General features: G+C 41.3%; 1 protein-coding gene across 3 annotated transcripts in view; it reads right to left on the bottom strand.

Moving 5' to 3' along the window:
- Positions 1-361: 361 nt before the first annotated feature.
- The window catches only part of LOC124119335, a 124,951-nt gene continuing 111,882 nt past the window's right edge, over positions 362-13,430 (bottom strand). For all 3 annotated transcript variants that reach the window (XM_048383279.1, XM_048383278.1, XM_046481824.2), the window contains 7 exons: positions 9,570-11,661; positions 8,699-8,854; positions 8,086-8,346; positions 5,948-6,178; positions 4,497-4,708; positions 2,723-2,816; positions 362-2,158 (listed from right to left, as the gene is read on the bottom strand). In XM_048383279.1, coding sequence (XP_048239236.1) covers positions 1,722-2,158; positions 2,723-2,816; positions 4,497-4,708; positions 5,948-6,178; positions 8,086-8,346; positions 8,699-8,854; positions 9,570-11,661 — 3,483 coding nt within the window. In that variant the 3' untranslated portion in view covers positions 362-1,721. The remainder of the gene's footprint in view (positions 2,159-2,722; positions 2,817-4,496; positions 4,709-5,947; positions 6,179-8,085; positions 8,347-8,698; positions 8,855-9,569; positions 11,662-13,430) is intronic.

Below are 13,430 nucleotides of genomic sequence, written 5' to 3'. Positions count from 1 at the left end.
GCAAGACTGACTGTTAATCCTCCACCTACTATATATATTCTGTACCATGTTCATCATTCAATCTTGCTTGACAATGGTATAAAGATCTATACCGAAACGTCGCATTTACAGTAATTAAGGAAGCTGTTTTCCATAAATTGTATCTACTTTGTCATTTTAATGCCTGTCAAACAATTCATCAACATACAACGGTCACATACCATTTGGACGATTAAACACTGGATCTTCATGCTCTGACCATTTCATGCAGTTGATGGTTTGTTTTTGTAAGTGATGAATATGTGCATGTCTAATATCAATATTGTACATGTCTCCCTGCATAAATTGAGGTAATATAGACACATGACTCCAGTTTAGATAAATAGGAGTTTATTTACAAACGTCTTTGAATATAAGAAACAAAACTAACGAAAACACAATGCACACTTCAGTCAACAATATAAACAATGCACAAATAACACAAACATACCTAGCACTGTTAGAGTAAGTTACTTCCTGAAAAGGAACAACGGAATGAATATTACTACCTTAGTAAATTCAGCCTAACATTAGTTCGGGTTATGCAACGCTACTGAAGTGAATCAGGCAATACATATCTTAAATGTCTAAGATATAGTCCCCATAAATTGAATGAATATGTATTGTATTACGATTTGAACTGAAGCAAACTCATAGGTCTTCATGGTGTGTTCAAAGATTTTACTTACTTTGAGAAAAGGAAGTCAATTTAACAACATCAATACATCAATTTAATGAGCGTTATAATAATTGTTTTTCAGTCTTACCCTATCACTATTATGGTTTAACATTCTCACGCCATAATAAGAATGGTTTTACAATATTACACAATCATTGCAATGGTTTAACTATCTGGCAGCAAAATTACAATAATACAAGAGTGCCATTAACACCGCCTCGATACTCTGTACATTAAAGCGTTTTTAACTATGTTACATTTGAAACTATCATTAATGACACAATGGCAAGTTCGGCAATAACATGATGTATAGAATAGGAGATACGCATGTCATGTGTATAAATGGTGACAGGGTAAGATTATTGGAGCTTGATCACAAGTATCATATATAAAGCACTTCAACAGCATACATTATGCAACGCACACGTTACCCTGTCTCACATATTTGTTTAATGTCAACCACGTTATGAAGATGTACACTGTACATTTTGTTTCACAATTGTTATGTTTGTCAAACATATGTATAAACTGCACAGCAGTGCAGGAAGTCAGCATTCGATCACCCCAAAATATATTCTGCAATCCTGTTTAACAATGACTAAGGTAAGCTGTACGAGATGTCATGCATACCGTTTATCGCAGGTACCCAGTACCCACACATTAGAGGGTGTTCTGTAGCACGAGCTCTACGTACTCCTAGAATTAGGGATATGCTGCTAATAAGAAGCATCTAAACTTCGATATGAGAATGTATTGATGACAAAATCATTATCATGCGATCATATATCAGCTTCAAATCCTTAACCCATCCTCTTTGAAAGGTTTGGATACTATCACTGTATCATTAACTAGATAGGTATTCAGTGAGATCACATATTCACTGTGTTCTTGGTCACAGAACCATGTATCTTCTTGCAAATGTATCTGTAGATACTCCAGGCTTTGCTTCTTGCAAACGCTGAATTTGATCGTTTCACCACCTTTTAGGTGGTGTTCAGCACAGTTCAATGAGACTTTTAAGAACTCAAAACTGCATCTTGGTACCATGTTCCCTTCTCGTCACCCAGTGAGATTTTTCATCTTTGAAAATCTTCTTCCCAAGTCTGTGAGCACAGTCTGAAAATCTATACACAGTCATACCGACAACATGAATGACGAACGAAAACCCATACAGGACTCCAATCATAATACCGTAGCCACTGAGACTATCAGTCTTCTCGACGGAAGTGGCATAGAACAGGCCAAGACCAATAACCCATATGACATTCGCCACTAAAATGGCAATTAGCGTCCTAAACCTGAGGGATTTGAGGCCATCAGCCAGGACATCCTTCTCCAACCCAAGGTTGATGTCCTTGCCAATCAACTTCTCCAACAACTGTGTCCAGAAGAGCTGTTCCTCGCTCCTCATCGGCTTCAGCTGGTCTAAGGATACCTCCGAATCTTCAGGGTCAACTATGTCTGAAACAACAACATATTAATGAGCGAGTTTGTTTGTTGTGTAACACCTCACTCAGCAACATCCAGCTATTATACAGTGGCCTGTAAATAATTGTGTCTGAAACAGTAGATCCAGTTATCGTTATTGTGAGCAGCGATCCGCGCACCTGGCTTACGATGGTATGCTAGCAGCCATGTCACCGAGCCTGACCATCCGATCCATTTGCTCGACTCTTACGGCCAGCATAGGTTGTTGAGGATCTATCATAAACCGGACTCCGGAAACATATGTAACATTTTGTCAACAGATGTTGGAATAGCGATCATTTTGTCTTTTGTTGAACGTTGTCTCCCGTCGCAATTAGGACATCCCGACGATACCACTATAGCCCAAACATAAATATGTAAAACCGTGGTTGACATCATGAGCATTAATGACCCTCAAATACAAATGCCACCGAGCATCACGACGCGCATTTCCTACCAGGGATTATTCTGCCCGAGAACCCTGATGGGGATGTCTGAAATAAAATAAGGACACCGTAGCTGTTTACAATCATGCACTTTACCACAGCTAGCACGCACCTGCATCTGCAGACTTCTTGCCTTTGTTCTTCTTCTTCTTCCTTCTGAACTTCATTTTAGGGAAGCAAAGCAGTTTTGGTAACTTTGCTTTTTGCTGGAAAATATAATGTTCTTGTTGATCGGTACGGTTTGTTCTAGAATGTGGTGAGGTGAGTTGAAATTGTGTTAAACGTCGCGTCCAAGATTATTGCACTTATATAGCGACGTGCATGCACGTGTGTGTGTGTGTGGCTGCTTGTACTAGTCCGGACTGATGCCGATCTTTAGTGCTAGCCCACTGAGATACCATGCCGCAGTTTAACATGAATACCTCACTCAGACATAGTATACTGACTCCGAGCCGACCAGTCCTTGTTTTAGCCCCTTAATGCCGAGCGCCAGACAGGGTAAGTATCATCTTTTAGCGTCTTTTGGTATGACGCGGCCGGGAATCGAACCCCGGACCTTCCGCTCTCCGGGCGGACGCTCTACCACTAGACCACGGAGGCGGTCTGTAGTAGAATGTACGGACAATCATGTGATAACATTTATGGTTTACACTTGTGAAGGCAACATTATGTAATTCTTGTTTGTTCTCATTAGAAGTTCATCAGGCTATAGCATGCACCAATATACAGTGGAGCATGGTTATAACGATACGGTTCAAAAGTACTAGTCCCGACTTCTTTACTACATATAAGGATATACAATTCACGTGAGTACCGAATAAAGTATATCGAACTATATATGAAAACAACCAAACAGATTGTATGAATTTGAGTACCAATATCCCTACGAATTCCGGAATGTATATAAATAGTAGAGGATAACGTTTCTCCAGAAATGAACAATGGATATAACGAACAATTTCACTTCTCTAACCATTTAGATATTTATGTACAAATGCAAACTACAACAGAAACTTGTGTTATATTCTTAAGTGTCAACGACTGAGTTTTCCGAAGTTGAGAAAAGTGATATTTTCATTGCAGTGAACATAACAATGGATATTTCACTGCTGCGAACATAACACGGAACTATCTTCATACAAGAGTTACCCCCCTCGAATTGTCTCCCTTTATCGTAAGTGTCCATTATAAACTGTAATTTTCTCACTTAACTAGTCAATCGAGACCATTCCGCAAAGCAACATTTTTTGTGACTTGACCAGCGTGTATTCTTTCGCCCCCGACAGTGGTCTTGATGTTTTCAAGAATATATTTTGTTTATAATCATATCTATATGTATGACACAGAAATTTCGCTACCCTAAATGTTTTTTGTAGTGAGTGAAAGAGTATGGTTTTACGCCGCTTTTAGCAATATTCTAGCAATATCACGGCGGGGGACACCAGAAATAGGCTTCACACATTGTACCCATGTCCGGAATCGAACCCGGGTCTTCGGCGTGACGAGCGAACGCTTTAACCACTGGGCTACCCGACCGCCCCAAATGTTTTTGTAAGTTTTGTTTATATTTTTTATACTTTTTTAGGTCGCAAATGCAAGGGTCGGTGACCCGTCCCTGTGTTAGTTAGGGAGAATTTACGTTTCAAGGTTTTACATTTGTAATGAAAATAATTTAATTTTCCTATAGACGACTACACAAAAAAGTATACAATAAAAAGGATATTCCCTGTGTCTCGTGAAATATCATGTTTCTCTCTGATCTCGTGACAGGGGAAAAGGAGATATTTATCTCCTTTGGCCCCCGTCACCCGATAACAGAAACATGATATTTCACTCGACACAAGATATATCCTCCATATATGTGACATAAAGTCTCAGTGGCTCACGTTGTCTCGGGTTCCCCATGTCTGATCAACGATGTTACACAACGCATACACCGGAAGCAGCATCTGCATTGCGGGAAAGAAGAAGAGGTAGAAAAGACCATTGAAGAGCAGCCAGCACTCTTTCGGGTGGAGCAGAGCAGCGTACAGAAGACTTCCGGTCACCGCGATGAGGATGTAGTCTTCCTGCAACTGAAGGGCATCCTCCTGGTTATCTGAAAAAGGGAGGTTTTTGTTTGGTTGTTTGTTGTTTAATGCGTACTCAGCAATATTCATTCTATAAGACGGCGGTCTGTAGATTATTGAGTCTGGACCAGACAATCCAGTTATTGACATCACGAGCATCGATCTGTGCAATTTTGGATACGATGACATTCATCAATGGGCTTAGTGAACCTGACTACCCGATCCCGGTAGTCGCCTCCTACGACAAGCATCGGTTGCTGAAGACCAATTCATATCCGGATCCTAATGGAGCAAAGAAAGGAAGGTAGTTCTATCAGTTAGTTGTTGAGTACGGTTAAAAGGGCAGAAATGTACTTCATATTCCTGTATCCAGTTTGCAAATCGAACCTGGACCTTCGGCGTGACAAGCGAACGCTGTAACCCCCCATCGCCTCATTAACTCTTACAGTTGTTCGCTGCATTAGGATCTCCATAAGACTAATTGGTACTTTGAGGCATTTAAACAGATAACTGGCGACACAAGGCCACTGTGGTACATGTGTGTGATGGTGGTAGTTGCCAGTTCGGTGGAAAATATAAAATCACACCAACAGTAATTATTTCAATTCCCTGGGGAATAGTCTGAAATGAATTGTCAATCAGATATTTCAGTCGTTACAATCTCAAATTTTAGCAGCAGCAACACCAGTACCGTGAAAGAGAATAGTTTTGAGAAAGTATTCCTTGCACAATTGCACAATTTTGTTTGGTATGTTTGGTATGTAGTTTCAGAAAGGTTAGTACACGAGACCAAAGAGATCGCGGTTAATTATGTCTTTGTAGGAAGGTGATAAATATTGATGTATTTCAACTAACGGGTTAATTATGTTTTGGTAGAAAGGTGATAAATGTAGATGTATTTCAACTAACGGGTTAATTATGTCTTGGTAGAAAGGTGATAAAAATTGATGTATTTCAACTAACGGGCTAATTACGTCTTGGTAGAAAGGTGAAAAATATTTATGTATTTCAACTTACGGGCTAATTATGTCTTGGTAGAAAGGTGATAAATATAGATGTATTTCAACTAACGGGTTAATTATGTCTTGGTAGAAAGGTGATAAATATTGATGTATTTCAACTAATGCAATCTTTTTTTTTCGATGACCTCTACAACTATATACTGATCTCTAAGTTAACTTCAAAGCCTAATAAACTTCATTTAGCAATTTGTGTTCTCAGGGTTGAGGCCATCAGTAAAGAAACGTAGCTGCAAAACAACAACTCACCTGTCACCAAGTCTATGATGACGAAGTATGCAGCACCAAGCACAACTGCAGACATGCAGAGCCCGAGAAGGACGATGGAGAATTTCGTGAGAAGGATCTGCATGTTGGATGTGAGACGAATGCACAAGTAGCCATACAGGATGAGGATGAAAGAGACGATTGGCGTGAGGATGTAGAAGTTTAGTCCAACCAGCATGTCCAAACCAACAGTTAACATGATCACTGTGGAACCTGTTGGTTATAAGGGATAACACATGATGTACACAGCTAAACTAAATGAAACAGAATACTCGTCCATTACTCGATTGTCACCTCACCTATGTTTATATACAAATTGTGTGAATAGTCCATGCCACCGGAAGGGCAGGACCTCCCATTTAGGTGAAAACCTAGTGTCTTCACTGACTTTCAGTGATCCATTCAAACAACTGTCACCGCTACTTTGCAAATACAGTGTATTGTTCCACATTCTAATTCCCCTACTTGCATTCATATTTATAATTAGTTAAACGTTATATGGATTTTTTTTGTGTGTGTAACCACGCGTTCAGTAATATTCCAGCTATATGACCATTATATATGACCTAAATAACGAACCAGACAATTTAATGATTGACATAATGAACATTGATCCACGAAATTGGGATACGATGAAATGCATCAACCAAGTCAGCGAGCTTAATCACCCGATCCCATTAGTCGCCTCTTACGACAAGCATAGTCGCATTAACCTATCTACAGGAAGCATAATGGACTATCAGAAACATATACATATAACAATCTTACATCACAGGTACTAAAGACTTTCTGTTTTATGTATATTTGCCTTGCGAATATGTGATACCTTGATCGATAAACGAACCTTGATTATAAAGTCACAATAATACAGTTGTGGTTCAATACATAAGCAGTTCGTTCATGTGTTACAGCTCTCAAAGTCACGGGCTTGGTTTGATCCATATATGAATACAAATGTCTACACCTACACTTATTCTGTTAGTCTATGTAAACAATGCATACAGCTAGTTGATATGGACGTCTTTATATCATCGTTCGGTATACATGAACACATTGTCACCCATCTCACCACCATTGTTGCAATTTGTGTTAAACTAGCAATCATGTGATTACTTGTGACTTCATTTGTCGCCAACCTAGTCAATGACCATAACATTTCAATCGCTCACAAGCAAGACATCTCCACACACTGACATAATTGTTGCAACGCCCATTTAGATGAAGCATTGTACAATGTCCAGCGTTCAATAATGACACACACCACAAACAAATAGTTTGTTTATTTGTTGTTTGACGCCGCACTCAGCAATATTCCAGCTGCAGTCTGTAAATAATCGAGGCTGGAGCAGACAATCTAGATTTTGACATCATTAGCATCGATCCACACAATTGGGTGAGGTGAGGGGAATTTGGGTTTAATGTCGCGTCCAAGATTATTGCACTTATATAGTGACGTGCATACACGTGTGTGTGTGTGGCTGCTTGTACTAGTCCGGACTGATGCCGATTTATAGTGCTAGCCCACTGAAATACCATGCCGCAGTTTAACATGAATACCTCACTCAGACATAGTATACTGACTCCGAGCCGGCCAGTCCTTGTTTTAGCTCTTTAATGCCGAGCGCCAGACAGGGTAACAACAAGTACCATCTCTTAACGTCTTTTGGTATGACGCGGCCGGGGATCGAACCCCGGACCTTCCGCTCTCCGGGCGGACGCTCTACCACTAGACCACGGAGACGGTCCAACTGGGGTACGATGACATGCATCAACCAATACAGCGAGCCTGACCACCTTATCCGTTAATCGCCTCTTAGGAAAAGCATAGTCGCATACATATGATGTTAAGAAGGACACATTGATCAATTACCTTGTGTGTCTGGACTAACAGTGCTATGAGAAGTTGTAGGTGTATTTTACACCGTGGATAATGTCAAAGTAAGTGACCATAATGTGAAACTATCACAAAAGATTATTTCAGGACAATTCCCATAATTACAATCACCTCGTAATAAATACTTTCCATATGTAAATGAGCATAGTCGCCTTTTATGGCAAGCATGAGTTGCTGAAGACCCATTCTACCCTGGATCTTCAAAGGTCTACAGACAAATACCCACCAGGAAGGAGGACGACGATGAAGAACAGCTGCAGTAAGTAGATGGCGTAGATGACGGAGAAGCAGCCATTACTGCGGATTAGCTGAGGAAGATTACGGAACACCATCAGAGAGTTCGCGAAATCCGACAGAATCCAGCGTCTCCTCTGCTTGATAAACTCCTCCACAGTGTCAGGGCAATAGGTGCCGTTGTAGGCGAAGTTGGAGTATTGAAGCTTCCAGCCACGTAACATCATCAGTGTACACATCCATCGATCCTCGCCTGAATTAAAGAGAAGTCTACTTTAATAGGAAGTGACTGTAAGAAAAATTGAAGTCAACATAGGTCTATTTGTCGCCACATTGAATTTGGAACCAAAAACGTTGGAATAAAATGATTGACAGCATATGCTGTATTACGCCTGTGTTCATGAAATAAATGATACTTGTGAAAACAAACATCTTCAAAGACATCAAAGACAGGTCTGAGAAGGATGGCTTCATTGTTTCATTGTGTTGTTTCAATACAGGTGCTTGCTTGACAAATAACACCTGTACCTAAACTTCGCTTTGAGACAATGAAGAAAATGAATTCTACTCTTGGCTCCAGCTGTCAGGAGGCTAACACGACGTACCTGTGTCCTTTGTGAAGACATCCCAAGGTTTGAATGTAGGCTCCGAGTAGAGGTGCAACACTCCTTCCAGAGCCTTCACTCTGTACAAGCTGAAGCAGCCTGGGCAGCACATCACGGAGCCAATAATATTATGGGCGCTCTTGATGAGCCAGAAGTCTGCCAAATCATCATAAACACATCATTTACGGAAAAAATGGAAACAGAAAAACTGGAAACTTATTGTCGAGCAATCATCCTGCAGATGCAGCCCTTGGTGATTCACAACTTTTGCACTTTCTACCATGATTTCTGATGTAATTTACACGATAGAGCCAATTGTCACACACAAATAATTCTTGTTAAATTTGCGAAGTCGTAAGGATAAATTGTGTTACAATGTGTGTGTTTGGCTGGTAATCTTGCTATGTTTTCTGTTTTTCTGTTTCCCAAGAAAGAAAGCACCAACAGCTTTCTGAAAATATCACTAGACCGCCGGGTCACCATTAACTTATTCCACGGTCCTTGAGAAACCTGACTAAACAAGGGCCAACATACATTGTACTTATGATTGTGTCAAACTCACAGGTCGTGTTTTGTTATACAAAGTAATCTGAACACTGATTCGGCACTAAAATCACTTCTGAGGAACTTGTCAGTGACACTGATAGCTTTTACATTTACTACTTATGATTTGTACTGGAATAGTAAGTAAATGGCTGCTTCCTAAGAGCAACGACACATGACATTGAAGGAGCACAGTGCTATAGGATATATACTATATAGGACTATTTGTTAGATATCAAGATCACGATATGGCTGAAATATTGCCGTTGTGACGTTAAATTTAAACTCACTCACTCACTCACTAGATATCAAGAGGGACAAAACTAACCTTTGGCATATTCGAACATTTGGAACCACACGATCGGGTGTTTCTTTTTCCCGAATGGATGAGTTCGGCCACAGGCGGCTCCAAGACGAAGATCGCTGTTGCATGTTTCGACCAGGTCAAGAACGCTCATATCATTAAATTGCATATCAGCATCCGTCGCCAGAATGTACGTCCTATCATCATATGCCGGCGTTAACTGGGACAGATCCAGGGCTGTTTTATCCTTAGATATTGTGGATATTTTCTCATTGGATGCAAACTCGAGCATATTCAGATCTCTGGCTGAGCCTCTGATATCTGACAAACTTGGGGCATGGCCAGTGAAGGTTGAATCTGATGTAAACTCTGGCAGCCATTTTGGTGGCATCAACTCGTTTTTATCGGGGATGTAAGCAGGGTTGACCTTAGAAATAGGAAAATCTGTTGAGATGAAACTTGTGTAGGACGGAGAGGAAGGGAAGACAGTGCTGGGTCTTCCTATGCCATCATCCCCGCTGCCATGGCTTCCAGTTTGATCCGACGTTTCAGACATATAGATCGGCGTGGTCTTCCCGAGTGGATATTCTGCAGAAACTAAATTGGCATAGCTATTGCTTGTTGAGGGCGGGGAGGTAGATCTCCCATCGCTATACTCTGTGGCCTTCTCAGGATACCTTTGACTCGAGGTCTCTGACATGTCATCCCCTGTTTTAATCTCTTGATCAGAACTGTATGCCGAGCCACATTTACTGTATATGGACCCCTTCTCCTGTTCCTCATCCTGGTCCTTGAGGTTGTCCAGAAGGGACCTGATTTGCATGATCATCTGAGTGTACTTCGTAGGTCCTACCTCCTTCTTCAGCTTCATCTGATGCTGGATCTCAGCGATATGAGTTGTCATCTTGATACGGTAATCGATGATATAATTCATGTACATCACTTGACTCCAGCGTTTCTTAGCCTTCACAAAGGTAGGGTCTTTCAGATGAACAAACAAAGGCATGCCGCCTGGAAGGACGCATGAAATCTGTAGGCCATATGGGGTTTTATAGATGCTTCTATCAGATCGACCAACAACAAGGCAATTCTGTACCAGAGCCATCAACTGAAGAGCAAATTCTTTCAGTGTTAATCCATCGGCGCCATTATCAAGGAAGATGTGGGCTTCAAGGTATATTTTCTTTTTCTTAAGTCGTTGAGACTTTGATATTTTGGCAAGACTTTTCAGCAGCTGTTCCATCTCATAGTCAGCCTCTCTGTACATTGTAGTGCACATGAACACCCGGCTTCTTCCGTGTCCGTTCAGCCCAGTTTCACGAAACACCAAAGGACAAGGATAGTAGTTGAGAAGAGAGTGTTGGTCGAAACACACAGCACTGTAGCCGAAGGTGATGAAGTTCTCGTGTTCAGGCTTGAAGAATGTATCAGCTGGTACAAAATAGTTCCTTCTCATGATCAGCATGGGAAGAAGCCATAACAGGATCACGAATCCCGCGACGATCAAACTTCCCTCTGACATTGGACACACGTCAACACTTAAGGTGAGGTAGATGCCATCGAAACAGTTCAGAATGTAAATAACTGATGCAATTGTTGTGGACAAGATGGATGGGATAAGAATACCCGACCATGTCGTGGTATAGTAGGCGGAGACTCGGGTCAACCCATACGTCAATAGACCTGCACAGCAATTAACTGCGAGGACGGACATCAAGACGCTGCTCTCACCAAGTGATGTAATCCCATCCCATAAGAACTTTGGAGAATCATAGATATCGATTTCTCCGCCCATGGGAATCACAGCCATCGAGAATATTCCAAGGGATACAATTCTCACAATCGATAGGAGGAGTGAAATGTTGTAGCGGACGGTTTCAGACGAGCATTCTGCTTGAAAGATATACACTTTGATTGGTTGGCTCCAGACTACAGAAAGGGTGAGAACTGCTGCGATAAGGGCGACAACTCGGGGCATCTCGGTAATGTCAAGGACAATCAGGAGGCAGGCGGACAGGATGAAGATACTGATGCCGAAAATGGCCGCCACACTGTGCAGGACTCGCGACACGAATGAGGGTGACGTCACATTGTGGTTAGGCAGGAAATTCCGTGTCTGAAAATGCCCAAAGTGCGATGATTACTGATGATTTACATTTCGCCTAATATTATCTTGTTAAAGACTTGCCTTTGAAAATGTTACGTTTATGTTTTCAAATAATATCATAAGTAAGGTTACATTTATACATTTATCTTTTTCGAACTTCGTCTTAAATTCATCGCAACTGTGGTATTGGCGAGTTTAGTTTTATGCCGCTATTAGCAATATTCCAGCAACGGCGGATCACACCAAAAATGGGCTTCACACATTGTACCCATGTCGAGAATCGAACCTGGGTCTTCGGCGTGACGAGCGAACGCTTTAACCACTAGGCTACCCGACCGCCCGTCATCGCAACTGACAAAGACGAACCTCATATACATTTTGACACCTTAACCTTCGTCATTATTCGTACTGTATTTTGTGAAATACATAAAGGTCATTTTCTCCTGGGTATGTATGTGTCTCTACATTAGACTACAACTGAAATCATTTACAGTAATGAAAACAGATATAAGTTTTTCGCCATAAAAATCAAACGTAAATACTTTTGATAATGTACAACGTAAATAACAGCAACAAAACCTGTTCTATAATCATAAGAAATCTCGCGATTCTAAGATTCCCAATATTTCATGAGCATGCATGTACGAATCGCTGTCAAATAGTGATGATACCACGTGTTCGAGGAAAGGTGTGGCACCCGTCACAAATACATGCAAAGACAAGTTATGTGTTATAAACTGTGGTTCTATTGCGTTCTGGATTCTGGGGATCAGTTTTGATCATGCAGTCCCTACTCATGTATTCAAAAAGCTGGTTCCGATTCACAGTTCAACTACACCGATGTGTATTCTTCGTACTAATCGTACATATTCACTGATCACCGAATACACATTCCATGTAGGGCGTTATTATACATATAATGATTATTAAGCCGTGAAGATCCGGGGAAGTATAGGTCTTCAGCAACCCATGCTTGCAGTAATCCCGTTAGTCACCTCTTACGACAAGCTGAGTCGCCTTTTAGTGCAAGCATGGGTTTATGAAGCCCTATTCTTATCCGGATCTTAACAGGTCTAATATTCAAGTGAGTGAGTGAGTGTGTATGGTTTTACGCCGCTTTTAGCAATATTCCAGCAATAACACGGCGGGGGACACCGGAAATGGGCTTCACACATTGTACCGGGAATCGAACCCGGGTCTTCGGCGTGACGAGCGAACGCTTTAACCACTAGGCTACCCGACCGCCCCTAATATTCAAGTGGAACTACATAATAGTTATAAGACATTACGAAGGCAACGATGGGTTGGTGGGTGATTGTGGTTGGTGGGTGCGTCAGTAGTTTAATCAGAACCGTCATACATTGGCATCATCCTGTCAGACTACAAACTACAGTACTTCTTCGGATTTAAAGTCGGAACTTCAGATATCAGCATTATACTCCTCTCTATGAACTGCTGCACTACACGTGGACACATCAGAACGCACGGATCAGGATGTAAAGATGGGTGAGTGAGTGAGTTGGGTTTAACACCGCTTGTAGTATTTAAGCAATGTCGAGGCGGGAACAGCAGAAATTGAACTCATTATACCCATGTGGAGATTCAAACCCGGGCCTTGGGGTGTCGGTTAAACGCTTTATCCACTAGGCTACCCTACCGCCACTAATGTGATAATGAACACAATAAAGTTAAAAATATTTTGCGGAAGTGGGTTAGTTCGCTGACTTTGTGTGCTGGCGATTAGGTACCTCACTCTGGGAGTGTGGGTTCGAATCGCG

This window comes from Haliotis rufescens, unplaced genomic scaffold, assembly GCF_023055435.1.
Source record: "Haliotis rufescens isolate VD_foot unplaced genomic scaffold, xgHalRufe1.0.p SCAF_46, whole genome shotgun sequence".
Classification (NCBI taxonomy): Eukaryota; Metazoa; Mollusca; class Gastropoda; order Lepetellida; family Haliotidae; genus Haliotis; species Haliotis rufescens.
The sequence above is the reverse complement of the archived record's forward strand: the minus strand, read 5'-3'. Positions and strand labels throughout refer to the sequence as shown.